The sequence below is a fragment of the Cornus florida genome, unplaced genomic scaffold, assembly GCF_030987335.1.
Source record: "Cornus florida cultivar Cherokee Brave unplaced genomic scaffold, ASM3098733v1 CherokeeBrave_3.0.0_Hap2_Chr06, whole genome shotgun sequence".
NCBI classification, from domain to species: Eukaryota; Viridiplantae; Streptophyta; class Magnoliopsida; order Cornales; family Cornaceae; genus Cornus; species Cornus florida.
This window is the reverse complement of record NW_026775576.1, coordinates 86,209,435-86,221,977: the sequence shown is the minus strand read 5'-3', so window position 1 is coordinate 86,221,977 and position 12,543 is coordinate 86,209,435. Positions and strand designations below refer to the sequence as shown.

At 35.6% G+C, this 12,543-nt stretch overlaps 1 protein-coding gene across 2 annotated transcripts in view; it reads left to right on the top strand.

The window, feature by feature from the left end:
* Window positions 1–12,543, top strand: part of LOC132312554 (uncharacterized) — a 39,571-nt gene that overhangs the window by 12,764 nt on the left and 14,264 nt on the right. Inside the window, exons 15-32 of one of the 2 annotated variants that reach the window (XM_059810957.1) lie at window positions 739–849; window positions 1,026–1,140; window positions 1,236–1,333; window positions 3,621–3,766; window positions 3,911–4,019; window positions 4,193–4,339; window positions 4,743–4,790; window positions 4,868–4,996; window positions 5,090–5,329; window positions 5,411–5,554; window positions 5,635–5,717; window positions 5,807–5,912; window positions 6,004–6,099; window positions 6,388–6,540; window positions 10,832–11,014; window positions 11,111–11,352; window positions 11,448–11,556; window positions 11,714–11,839. In XM_059810957.1, the coding sequence (XP_059666940.1) occupies window positions 739–849; window positions 1,026–1,140; window positions 1,236–1,333; window positions 3,621–3,766; window positions 3,911–4,019; window positions 4,193–4,339; window positions 4,743–4,790; window positions 4,868–4,996; window positions 5,090–5,329; window positions 5,411–5,554; window positions 5,635–5,717; window positions 5,807–5,912; window positions 6,004–6,099; window positions 6,388–6,540; window positions 10,832–11,014; window positions 11,111–11,352; window positions 11,448–11,556; window positions 11,714–11,839 (2,385 nt within the window). Of the gene's footprint in view, window positions 1–738; window positions 850–1,025; window positions 1,141–1,235; window positions 1,334–3,620; window positions 3,767–3,910; window positions 4,020–4,192; window positions 4,340–4,742; window positions 4,791–4,867; window positions 4,997–5,089; window positions 5,330–5,410; window positions 5,555–5,634; window positions 5,718–5,806; window positions 5,913–6,003; window positions 6,100–6,387; window positions 6,541–10,831; window positions 11,015–11,110; window positions 11,353–11,447; window positions 11,575–11,713; window positions 11,840–12,543 lie in introns of both variants that reach the window. The other variant, XM_059810956.1, reaches the window with a different exon arrangement.

Genomic DNA, 12,543 nt, shown 5'->3' with positions numbered 1-12,543 from the left:
TATATACATCCAATTGGTTGACAAATTTTCTGTATGCCTTACTGTCCCCTTGGTGAAATTAATTATGTAATTCCAAGGTCAAGAACTCAGACTTGGGTGTACTGTGCATTAAACGTTAACCCTTCTTTCTTTCTTTCTTTCTTTCTTTCTTTTTGTTTCCTTTTGTTAGTATTACTTGTAGTCCATTGGTTTGGCGGTTACAGTTCTTATGAATACACTGCTTGTGATGGAGTTGCATTGGAAGCTGGGAATGCTTCATAAACCCTGATTTTCTGTCTGATAGACTTGCTGCATGCACTTCTCCATATGCTCTCACTCTTAACTAAGTATTAGTTTTTATTTATGAATGTACTAAATTTAGTAATAATAGCAACGGGCAGTCAGCAGCCACTAACATATGTGCACATGCAGGTCAGGGTGTGTGATTTTTCTTAAAAGATTGCACTTAGTGATAGGATACTTTTAAGTATTTACAATATTTTATGATCTTTGAAACACCGGTTTAAATTACATTATTTCATTGACTATGCTATCTGGTACAATTTGTTATTGATTCCCCTTTCTTTGGGTTTAGGTTTTCATGTGAATATTTGGAATTGCACAGAGTATTTGATTCAAAGATATTGCCTTTTTATTTTTTCTCTTATGTTTGAGTTGATTTAGTTAATCAATTAAAGTGCTTCCTAATAAATCAGATTTGTCTGCTGATTGTTTTAAGTGCCTGATCCCCTGTGGCAGTTATTTGGATCTAGGACCGCACAACCTGCGCTGCAACTTTCTTCTCCACTCCAGATGCAACAGAAACATCAAGGTTTTCTTGGTGACAGGCATAAAGCATCTGCAACTTCAGTTAGTTATTCTAAACCACTTTTACATTTTTCTGGGAATTCTTTAAACGTTTCCTCAAGTGATGTATCTAATAATCAGAAGATAATTATTCATCATATTCAATTTATTCGCTCCTTTGGTTTCTATATTCTTTATTTCATTCATCCTAAAACTTCTTTGCCTTCCATCTGCTGTAGTCGAGTGTCTCTCTGTCCCCACAACCAGTATCATCACAGAGTTCAACCGGTGTTCCAGCAACCATATCTTCTTCTGCTGGTTTTCTCCATTCTTCCAGGGCAGCTACATCAACTAGTAAGTTAGTTTACTTTTTCAGTGCCTGTCATTCTGGAATATTAACCTCTTCTCTTTTCAGTGCCTGATTTTTTCTAAACATGCTATCTCTGTAGGTGTGCCTAGACAACATTCATATACTACAGGGTTTGGTTCTGCTTTGAACATTGAAACACTTGTTGCCGCAGCAGAGAGAAGGGATACTTCCATAGAGGTATCTTATTGTTTATTTCTAAACTCGTATTACTTATGTTTACTGCATAACTCCATCATTACGTTATTCAAACTTGATCTGTCAAATATGTCAGCCTGAAGCTCCTTAGAGGGGATGCTCTATCTAGTTGGAGAAACACTTGTTTGTGCAGTAAAAGGACTTCTTTTTATGGTAATTTGAGAAGCAATGTTTAAAATTCTAAATGATTTAATCCAGAGAAGTGATTGGGTTGCCGCTTGGTGAGTCAATGCAGGTCAGCCGGTGGACAATGACATCATAATGGCTTCATAAATATGTTTTTGTTTAATATTAATTAAGAGAAACTAGATGATAGTCAATTCAGGGTAATAGTTTATTCACACATAAGCAAATTTGAACTTTAACATATTAAAGCTGAAAACAAGAGATGCACAGATGATTATTGTGTCACTCTGCATGTATCAATGGAAAATATTATACCCAGGTGGGGAAAAGAAAAAAGGAAAATTTTGGTTGATTCACTTGCAATACTGGAGTTGTAGATCTTTGAAATTTGGGAATTTCTATTTGGTGACAATGTAACCTTAGTTTGAAGGGGTTCCATTAGATTTCTTGTTTTAACGACTTTTTTCCCCTCCCTTTTTCTTTGCAACTTCATTTTAAACATAGGACCTAGAAGCCTGAGAAGACATATTTTGACTTAATTACCTGAATTATTCTTTTTTGATGTAGGATTAACTAGAGAAAAAGAAGTCCATGGTAATTGCATGTCATTAGTTGTGCTTTAGAATTATGTCCAACATCAGTTTTTTGTGCAGGGGAATTTTAGTAATTTTATATTACTATTTTAATTTTTTGCTATGAGTCTTGTTAATTCTTACTATGGTATAGGAAAATAGAGAGTTAAGTATGGAAGGATGAGGGTTCTTCCAGCGTAAGAAGGCAAAAAAATATTACAACCAAGAGGATCCACTCAAACCCTACAATCCCAAGCCTTATGACTTGACTGCGAAAAGAACACCACAGGAGCTCGTTATTTAGTACCTCCACACTCTCTAAAGAACACCACAGAAGCTTACTTATCAAAAAAGTACACCACAGAAGCTCACAATCAATATGGTCAGTTCTGACTCAATGAACCTAACAGAAGCTCTTGGCAGTGAGCAAAAGTGCCCCCTAGCTGTTGGCAAAATGGTTTGTTTCATTGTTTGCCATGAAGCACCTTAAAACGTGGATCTAGAAATCCATCTAATCTGACTCTAGGGATGTAAATGGATCCAAGTTCTATGATTTATTGAGCCCAATACTGCTTATAGCCCAAGGACAGAGATCTCACCCATCACAACCTAAGGGTCATCTCTCTCCTTTTCTATATTTATCTACTAATTTGTTATGATTCAGAGTCTAAATCAATCAATGATGAAGGCCTACAGACACTCCCTGAGGCCATCCAGGAGGACAAAAAGTTTTGCTTTTGTAGCAAAGCGGGTGCCTGCTAGTCTCAAGGAAAGAAGTAATGCTATGCTCCCTGAATATTGCTTCTTGTAGCTTCTTTAAAATTATCTAAGTACCATCAAAATTGAATTTAAATCTTCCCACAGGTTGAAGATTACAGCAACTCTGGGAACAACTGTTCAAGTATGGGAGCAAGTTACGGCCATCAAATCCCTGATGATACTCGAAGGCATTCCCCTAAAGGCCTAAGCTTTTTCTTAATGGAATCCCACATGGAAGATAGAAAGAGAACCTTGCTCCAAGTACTGGCTGTATAATGTGCCCCCTAGAAAATCCTTAAAACTCTTTAGCTACCGGAATCTAGGGAAATATCAAATTTTTATTTATTTATTATTATTATTTTCATGCAACTGCCAATTCTAAGTACTTCTAGAAAATTCAAGCATCCCTAACACTGTTCCCAGCACATCCCCTTTAACCAAATTGTTAAAGTCAGTGAATAATATTTTCATATGAACATAAATGTTCTGGTGCCACTCGAGAAATATCTCTGAAGAGGGAGTGTTTACCACATACATAGGTGGTCCTCAGTCTTTGCCTCACAAATAGGGAATTATTGATTCTTCTTCTTTTTTGATTGTTGTCATTTATTTGTATCATATTTCTGTGTCCATGTTCCCCTCTTAGAGGAGAGACTCTTTTTCCCTTTGTTCAATAAGTTTTGAATGTTAGAATGAGGTGACCTTGTTTTTTGATAACTGTGGCATGTTTTTTTCCCCCTTTTATTTGCCGTGCTAGATGCCTTTTATTTGTGTCATGTCTCTAATGTTTCCTGTTTATGTTGTGGATTTAGGCTCCTGCATCAGATATTCAGGACAAGATACTATTTATGATAAATAATATTTCGTCATCAAACATTGAAGCCAAAGCAAAGGAATTCATTGAGATTATAAGTGAACAGTATTATCCTTGGTTTGCGCAATACATGGTGATGAAAAGGTTGGATACTTGATCAGAAATTTTATTTGACTTATAGATCAAATTCTAGTAAATTTAGTTCATGTTAAACTTGTTCACTTTCATTTTAACTAATTGATGATTTGCTTTTTTGTTTTTTGGTTTCCAAAACTAACTTCTGTTCAGAGCAAGCATCGAGCCTAACTTCCATGACTTGTACTTGAAGTTCTTGGACAAAGCCAATTCGAAAACATTGAATAAGGAGATTGTCAAAGCTGCTTATGAGAATTGCAAGGTTTATTTTATTTTATTATTATTAGTATTATCATTACTATTATGTTACAACTTTTTCATCCCTAGTGGAATTGTCATGAGTGAGAATGATTATAATGATATCTCTTTATACATTCAATCTTACTTGTCAAAATAGAAAAAAAGAGAGTGATTATAATGATATCATCGTTTTAGGTTCTCTTAAGATCAGAGTTAATAAAATCAAGTTCAGAAGAGCGTTCCTTGCTGAAAAATCTGGGTAGCTGGCTTGGGAAGTTGACAATAGGAAAAAATCAAGTGCTCAGGGCCCGAGAAATAGATCCCAAATCATTGATAATGGAGGTAAACTTGTTCTATTCTAGTTTTACTGTTTTATTTTTTGCTTATTCAATTTTTAAGCGTCTTTTTATAATATTCTTTTATTTATAAAAAAAAAAAGATGCCCTTTTAGTTATGATTTTGACCTGTTAATGGTGGTTATATTTTTTGTTTCAATGATTTTCTTAGAGGAGATGATCTTTGTTCTCCAACCACTATAGTGTTCTACTTGCTTTTTTGGAAAAAGAAAATGAAGCAATTGTCATTTTAGCGTATACTTACCGTTCACAATTATCCCAAAAAGCACTCTTACACTCCACGTTTGAGGGTTACCTGTGCAATTTCTTTTATAAAAAATCAAATGGAGTGCGAGAGTTGGAATATCACATTGCTCTTCTCATGTTTCTTGATTTGTATGTTGGGTCAGGCATATGAAAAGGGACTGATGATTGCAGTGATTCCATTTACCTCAAAGGTACAATTCTTTTAGTAATTCGATCTCTTGGGTCTCAGCATTTTTTATGATATCTAAACATCCGATTCTTGCTACAGATTTTGGAACCATGCCAAAGTAGTCTTGCCTATCGGCCTCCTAATCCTTGGACCATGGCAATTCTTGGTTTACTTGCTGAGATTTATGCATTACCAAATCTGAAAATGAATCTTAAGTTTGACATTGAGGTACATAAACTTTTAATTTAGTTTTTTCTAGATTTGGTAGAATAAAAGTAGGTTTCTGTATCTCATCTATGTGCCTTCATTTTGTGCGTTTAGGTCCTTTTTAAGAACCTTGGTGTGGATATGAAGGAAGTAAAACCAACTTCTCTGCTCAAAGATCGAGTTCGAGAAGTAGAAGGAAACCCAGATTTTTCTAACAAAGATGTTGGGGCATCCCAGCTGCAAATGGTCACTGATTTTAACTCGGGAATCATTTCTACATTGAATCAAGTTGAATTACAGCCTGAAATCGTCAATTCTTCTCATCCTGGTGGCCATATGAACATATTGTCTCAGGTTTGTAATGGTCCGTTTTTCCATCTTTGTTTATAATCAATGTTTTCTATTTTGGAGTGTTGAATCAACTTGTGGCTTCAGTATGCTGGTAATCTTCAACTTGCGTCCGGCTCTTTAATGGATGACGATGAAAAGATGGCAACTTTAAGTCTACCTGAACGGCTTCCTTCTGGGCAAGGGCTTTCACAAGTTGTTCCATCACAGTCACCATATTCTGTTGGTCAGGTGTGGATGCCTTCATACTTACTTTGTCGGATTAATTTGATATCTACTATGTTCCGCTAAAAAACTACTTCTGGTGGCAGCTCTCCTCACCAATCCACGATATTGGAAGTCATATAGTTTTCAACCAAAAACTTAGTGCGCTGGGTTTGCAGTTCTTTCAGAGGTTTGCAATTTTTGTTGTTGTTCTCTTTATTTGTCTAAGTTAAACTACCAATATTTACACAATCAATCTTGACCCTATTGTTACAACAGAATTGTTCCCCTTGCCATGGAGAGGGCTGTAAAAGAGGTAATGTCTCCTATTGTTCAGCGCAGTGTTACAATTGCAATTCAGACAACAAAAGAACTTGTTTTAAAGGTTAGTAATTCCATATTTATTTATTCATAGCGGTCAATATTTTTCACCACAAATCTGTAAATTTTATCATTTCATGTGACATACATCATAGGACTATGCCATGGAGTCTGATGAGTCCCGCATATATAGTGCTGCACACTTGATGATAGCAAGTCTGGCAGGAAGTCTGGCCCATGTGACATGCAAGGTTCTTTTATCTGCCTTCCTAATTTTTGTCATTTGTTTAATTATTTTTCTTTTTATCTTGGCAAGAAACACACTCACACACCCACATGCCCCTACGGGGACTTGAATTCTCGACCTTCTACTTTGGAAGGTGAGGAAGTACCACTAGGCTACAGCTTTTGGTCATTTATTTTAATTAATTTTCAGTTGTAGGTGTTTCTTTTTAACTCTTGAAATAAGTTGCTTTAAACTAGCTAATACATCTTCCCCCTCTACTTTGGACCACCTCCTTTTCTATTATTACTGCCAGGAACCGCTTCGCGTCTCCATATCGAATCAACTTAGGAACTCATTGCAGGGCTTCAATATCACCAGTGAACTTCAAGAACAAGCTGTTGCTATTGTTCTGAATGATAACCTTGACCTAGGTTGTGCCGTGATTGAGCATGCTGCAACAGACAAGGTATGTTTCATTGCTTCAGTCCGTATGTAATATTTCTTCTTCTGTCTTTACATGTACAAACTAGTATAATACTATTGCTGTTTTTATACTTCTAATATCATTGAATCGTATAAACCTCTAAATGATATACACTCTTTATATATCTTAATGATGTGAATTACCAGGGAGTAAGCTTACATTGAGGCTCGATATTAAGCCCCTATCTTTTTCGTGTTACTTGTTAATGAAATTTTGGTTTCTTTTTTTTTTTTTTTTTTTTTGAAATCCCATTGAAAATGTTAAAGAGATGACAGCTTTGGTTATCAAGACTGCTAGAGTAAATTTTATGAAAAAACTTCAGGCGATAAGTTTTGGAGTCTGAAGTGTTAGGATATGCAAGACCAAGTTAGGAAGATAAAGGATGGATAGTTTGGGCAGTCTATGTCTTGAAAAGTACCGCAGTGTAACTTTTCCTATGATCTTGGATTGATCATCCACATGGGGGTTAGAATGAAGAGGATTTGCCCATTATTAGAGTAGGAGGATGAGTAGATGTCATATTATTTCTAACGAACTATAAAGTGAATGTTATGGAACGATGGTAAGTTACATGCTTTATATCAGATGATGTTTTATTAAACAAGCGCATTCAAATACTGATGATCCGATGGACAAATGGCAATTGAAGAGAATACATTGAGCAGGAATAAGTGCTTTTGTGAGAACTTAGCATTGCATTAATGGAGGATGGGACTAAAACTAAATGTGTTAGATAGGTTGGGCTATGAAGAAACTCGTCTTGGCAAATAGTGTGCAATTTTGTTGTAGACTTCCAAGAGGGCCCAACATGCCACTTTTTGATTTCTGTTTATATGTTGTCATCCTTTGTTTCTTTCCGGAGACTATTTTTCCTCTTATCTCTTCTATTTTCTTTACAACTCTATTGTTCGTACAAAATTTGTCGCAAACAATAGGAAAGATCAAATAGTGTGTACTTTGCTATGAGAAATAACAATGATTGACCTTTAAATTAAAAGAAAGATATTCCACAGATAGAACTGAATTGTGGGAAAAGGATTTATCTAGTGGATAATCTGTTGTTGGGGTGAATTGTGAAGGCTTTGTTGAGTTTAGTTAAGTTTCATGAATACAAATGATTTAATTTACCTTATCTATTTCCTGCCCTCATTTTAAAGAAAATTTTAAGTCTGATTGTACGTAAGTTTGAACTATAATTAGATTTTTGTTTATTTCTCATGACACATTGCGTTTCCTTTGGATCAAAGCTTTTTCATTCCCCCTTGATTCGTTGGTTCATTTCTTCCCATTGACTTTTTCATTTAATTGCATTTAATAGCATGATATTCCTAATAAGAGACTTCTTTTCTATAAAATTTTTAGATTAGAAATATCAACTTATTTTTCTTTGGATCTGATGTTGATTATCTTTTAGTATAATCTCTATTCAGTTCAAAAGCTGTTTGCTTGGATTTCTGTTTTTACATTAATTTGTTTAGGGTGTTGCTTTAAGTAGACAAAACACTATAAAGTATTGTCTTACTACCTCTACGCATATTTAGGTTCGTTAATATAAAAAAGAGAGAAATCTTCAGTTGAGGCCATACATTTCATCTGTGGTGCATTTATTGATCTTTATGCATAAAAGTACTGTAAGCATTGTTCTTTATTTTTTGTCCTAGTTGATGCTACTTTTAGCTTCTTAAATGTGTTCATTTATGATTTTATCCTCCTTGTCATGTGTCCATCTTAACATCCAATTTCAATTATATACATGTTTTGTTTTGATATTATGAATCCTTTTCATTCTCTCTCTTCAAAATATCCTATGAGTCTGTCCTCTTTGTATAGCCACATTTATTATAACAATATAACTTTCTTTATTAAAAGAGGGTTTAGGAGAGAGATTACGTGAGATCTTCTAAAATTGCAATGGAAAACCACATCTGACGTTATAAGTATTGCGTTTGTTAGAGAGAGGCTGTTGACCATAATTTTGCATTAACCTTTGGAAGTGGATGCATGTAGTTTCTCTCTTCTTTCTTTTTGGGGTTCAGTGGTGTTTCTGGAATTGAGGGACACTAATGTTGGTCTGGAAGGTGCTGGGTTATGAGTGCCTGCTCCGTGGAATATGACTCCTCTAGGCCTTTGTTTTGGTGATTTGGAGGAAGAGGAATAGGAGGTTGTTTAAGTGTAGAATTGATGGGATGTAGCTTGAAACATATGATTTTGAGCTCCTTATTTCCTTGCATTCCTTCTCCTTGGGCGGCCCGGGATAGAGCATGGGGGTGAGATTGCTGATAGATGTCAAAATTTTTCTTGAGTTTTTAAGCAAAAGATGAATATCACCTTAGAGATGTTTGGCTTTTGTTTTCTCGAGTTCCAATCTCCCCCCCCCCCCCCCCCCCCCCCCCCCCCAATACTTGACGTGTATTTTGGTTATATCTTTCTTTAATTGATATTTTATAATTGTCAGTAAAAGAAAGCCTAAAATCAAAACTTTTGTTTCTCTTAGTTGACTAGATGGGGATGAAAAATTCAATATGTTTTTGTTTGATGGCATGAATTACCATCTTGTTGAGTTATCTAGATTGCATGTCCAATCTGGTGGTGTAGTTTTATTCATGAGTTGTAACTGCTATCTGGATCTGAATGTGGTTTCGATTTATACATTTTTAGTCTATTTCTGGTTTTAATTAATTACATTCGGGAAGAGTTCATTGCTTCAAATGATGCTAGAAGACACCCCTTCCACCCCCAATGCACTTTTATATTTATATTTTGCCTTTCTCCCATCAAAAAATATTATTTTTTTCTATCTAAACAAGCATATTATCTTCAATTCTTACACTAATAAAAAAAAAAAAAAAAAAAATTATCTTCAATTCTTACAATTAAATCAAAGTCACGAATATATATAGATAGATAGATAGATATTGCTCTTCTATTGTTAAAGGTTTTCAAATGAAACTGTATTTATAAAATCCAATTGGTACCATTTCCTTTTTGGCATTCACCAATGGGATTACAGAAGCATACTTTAGGAGTTTGAAGAGTTTGACGCGGAGTTGGTTACTTCCTGTCTTTTTCATACCAGGATTTGAGCTTGCTAGTTGATCCAGCTACTCTGAGGTGTTTAATTATGGTTTTCATTTACTTCTCCTTTTCACACATTCTTGTTCTGAGTTATTATGCATTTATGGTTTATTTTTGTACATGATAAGTGTGATGGCTGTTTTTTTTTTCTTCCCCCTAGTTGATACTCACACACCCACCCCCAAGGAATTGTTTGCACCCAAGAGGAGTCGAACCTTAGACCTGATGCTTCATGAGGCACCGGGGTCAAGTGACTTACCCACTTGGGCCAACCTCCTCGGGGTAGTGTTATTGCTGTTTTAGGGGTTATGATTAGGGGTTTGTGGGGAAGAGTAATTATTTTCATTTGTTATCAGTGAATTTTTTTAATCTTTTGGGGGATATGCTACTGTGGCAAAGAATGCTAAATGACACCCTCAGATCATCTCATGTAGGAAGACTGAGGTGTGGAAGACCTGGTTATGTTAGACATGCTATTCATAGCATGGTTTGAATCTCTCTCCCTCTCTCTGTGTAATTTTTAAAAATGCTTTTTTACATTTTCTTGACTCATTTTATTTTGTTCTTTTGGGTTGTTCAAGAGGCACTTCACGCCTTTCTCTCTGACATGTGAAGTTTAATATTTTAACATATTAATTTATAATGTAGTTGGAGGATTTCGCTGTTTTGTTTTGTAAGTTCTCAACTCTGCCATGTTTTTCTGCTCTTGATGCACGTAACTTGGGGAGGTTCTAGAAAATGGTTGTACGTACTTGATGAAAAATTTAAATCGGATATGTGAGATTTCATTGATGGTCATATATAGGTTGACCCTGTAGGAGTTATTATGATTTTTGTACAAAGAAAATGCTTGACGCTGATAGCCTGATATATTATTGATTGTATAGCATCTCTAGCTCAGACTTTGTTTAAAGAACATTGGTTATTAAGACTGGCAAATGCAGATGATCCGAAAGTCTAATCAATTAATTTAGAAACATTGTGCTGCACATTTTTACATGTTATAGATAGTGAATGCTGATATTAACCAGAAAATTATGTGCTTATGCTTATGTCTTGCTTATATATAAATAGTTGTGCTAAAAAAGGTATTTTTTATTTTCAAGATTGGTCCCACATGTGAAGATAAATTATTTTTTACTTAATTAGTACAGAGATTTTATTTTGATGTGCATGGTGCATTCTTATGCTATTCCAGGCGTTAAAAACGATTGATAATGAAATAGCTCAACAACTCTCTTTAAGAAGGAAGCATAGAGAGGGTGTTGGTCCATCATATTATGATGCAATTATGTATACACAAGGTCATATGGGTGTAATACCGGAAGCCCTCCGCCCCAGACCTGGTCACCTGTCCCACTCTCAACAACGAGTTTATGAGGTACCATTTCTGACCTTATACATAAGAAGTTCTTGGTTCTGATTAAGATTGTAGGATGATTTTGAACATTTGCCTAATTGTGTATTTGTTGCTTAGGATTTTGTTCGATTTCCCTGGCAAAATCAATCTGGGAACACAAATGCGGTGCCTTCTGGTCTGCCGGCTTCATCTAGTGGTTCTGTTGGTTCTGGTGTGTCTCATGCTTTTGTTTCAACTACAGTACAGCTTAACCCAGGCCTCTACTCATCTGGGCCTGGGGCTACAGGCTCAGGTGCAGTTGCTCAGCCCGTAGATTTTATTTCTGAGGAGATGGACCCTAGTTCTGACCAGCTTTTAAGGTGGTTCTTTTTATCCTTGTACTATTTTGTTTTAGTTTTCTTGTTTAAGTTTTTTAGACCTTCAATTTCTTATTGATTTCTGATTCTTGTTACAGTGGTTCATCAACTCGCATGGGAGCAATTGATAGTGTTATTCCACATGGTTCCAATATTAACAATGTCGTTTCATTTTCTTCAGCAGCAGCTATACCTGAACTGCGTTCGGTAGAGGCCTCTAATACTGTAATAGTCAGATACAGTTTTATTTTTCTATTTTAGTATATTTGAGTTTACATACATTGACATGCCTGTGTGCTGAAATTGGTGGTGTCTGGTTACGCTGATTTGTTTGTACTGACATACATACATTATTTGCTGTAAGGAATTGGGAGCTACAACCCTGCCATTGCCTGCTAGCTCTACCACAGAGCACCTGGGAAGTGACATCTCCGAACCCTTGTTGACCACAGGAGATGCTTTGGAGAAGTTCCAAATTATTGCACTGGAGGTAAACAAAGTGCTCATTTATCTTGCTTCTTGTATCTATAATATGCATCAAAGTATTGCAGTACATGGCTAATGTTCCCTTTTAGACAGATTGAAACGATTTGTTTAGATAATGAGAAAAATCTAGGATTGTGCTTGTTTCTTGCCCTTTGTTCTTTATTCTTTATTTGTGTTTCAAGACATGCTTCCTTTTCTACCCTTGCATATACTTTTGTACCCAGTTTTGACATTGATGCGTAACTTCTTTTTTTTTTTTTTTTCCTTCCCTAAGCCAAATTTTATTAACAAACAAACAGAAACACAACAGCAGGAGAACCAAAAACGTTCTCAAACAAAACCAGCAAAGGCTTACTAAAAGCCCATTTCCTGAAGCTTGCTAACAAGAACATCAAACCAAAATAACCATCAAAGGGAAACACCACAAAGAAACCAAAACAAAAGGGAAGACAAAACCACTCACAAAACCTACTAATAATCAGGCCACTATCAGAAGGCCCCCGCACCAGGTCCTGAAGTTGCAGACCCAAAGTATCCACACTATTCCATAAAATCTGTCTTGCAGTTTGATATGGATTAACACCAGCACTTGAAGTTGTGTGTAACGTTTTAAAGCATTTATGCTGCATTTGGGAGCACGCAGCTTGAATTTGGAATTGGAGGAAATTTTGTTAAAACTTTGAACTAAATTTTCTCCAATTCCAAATC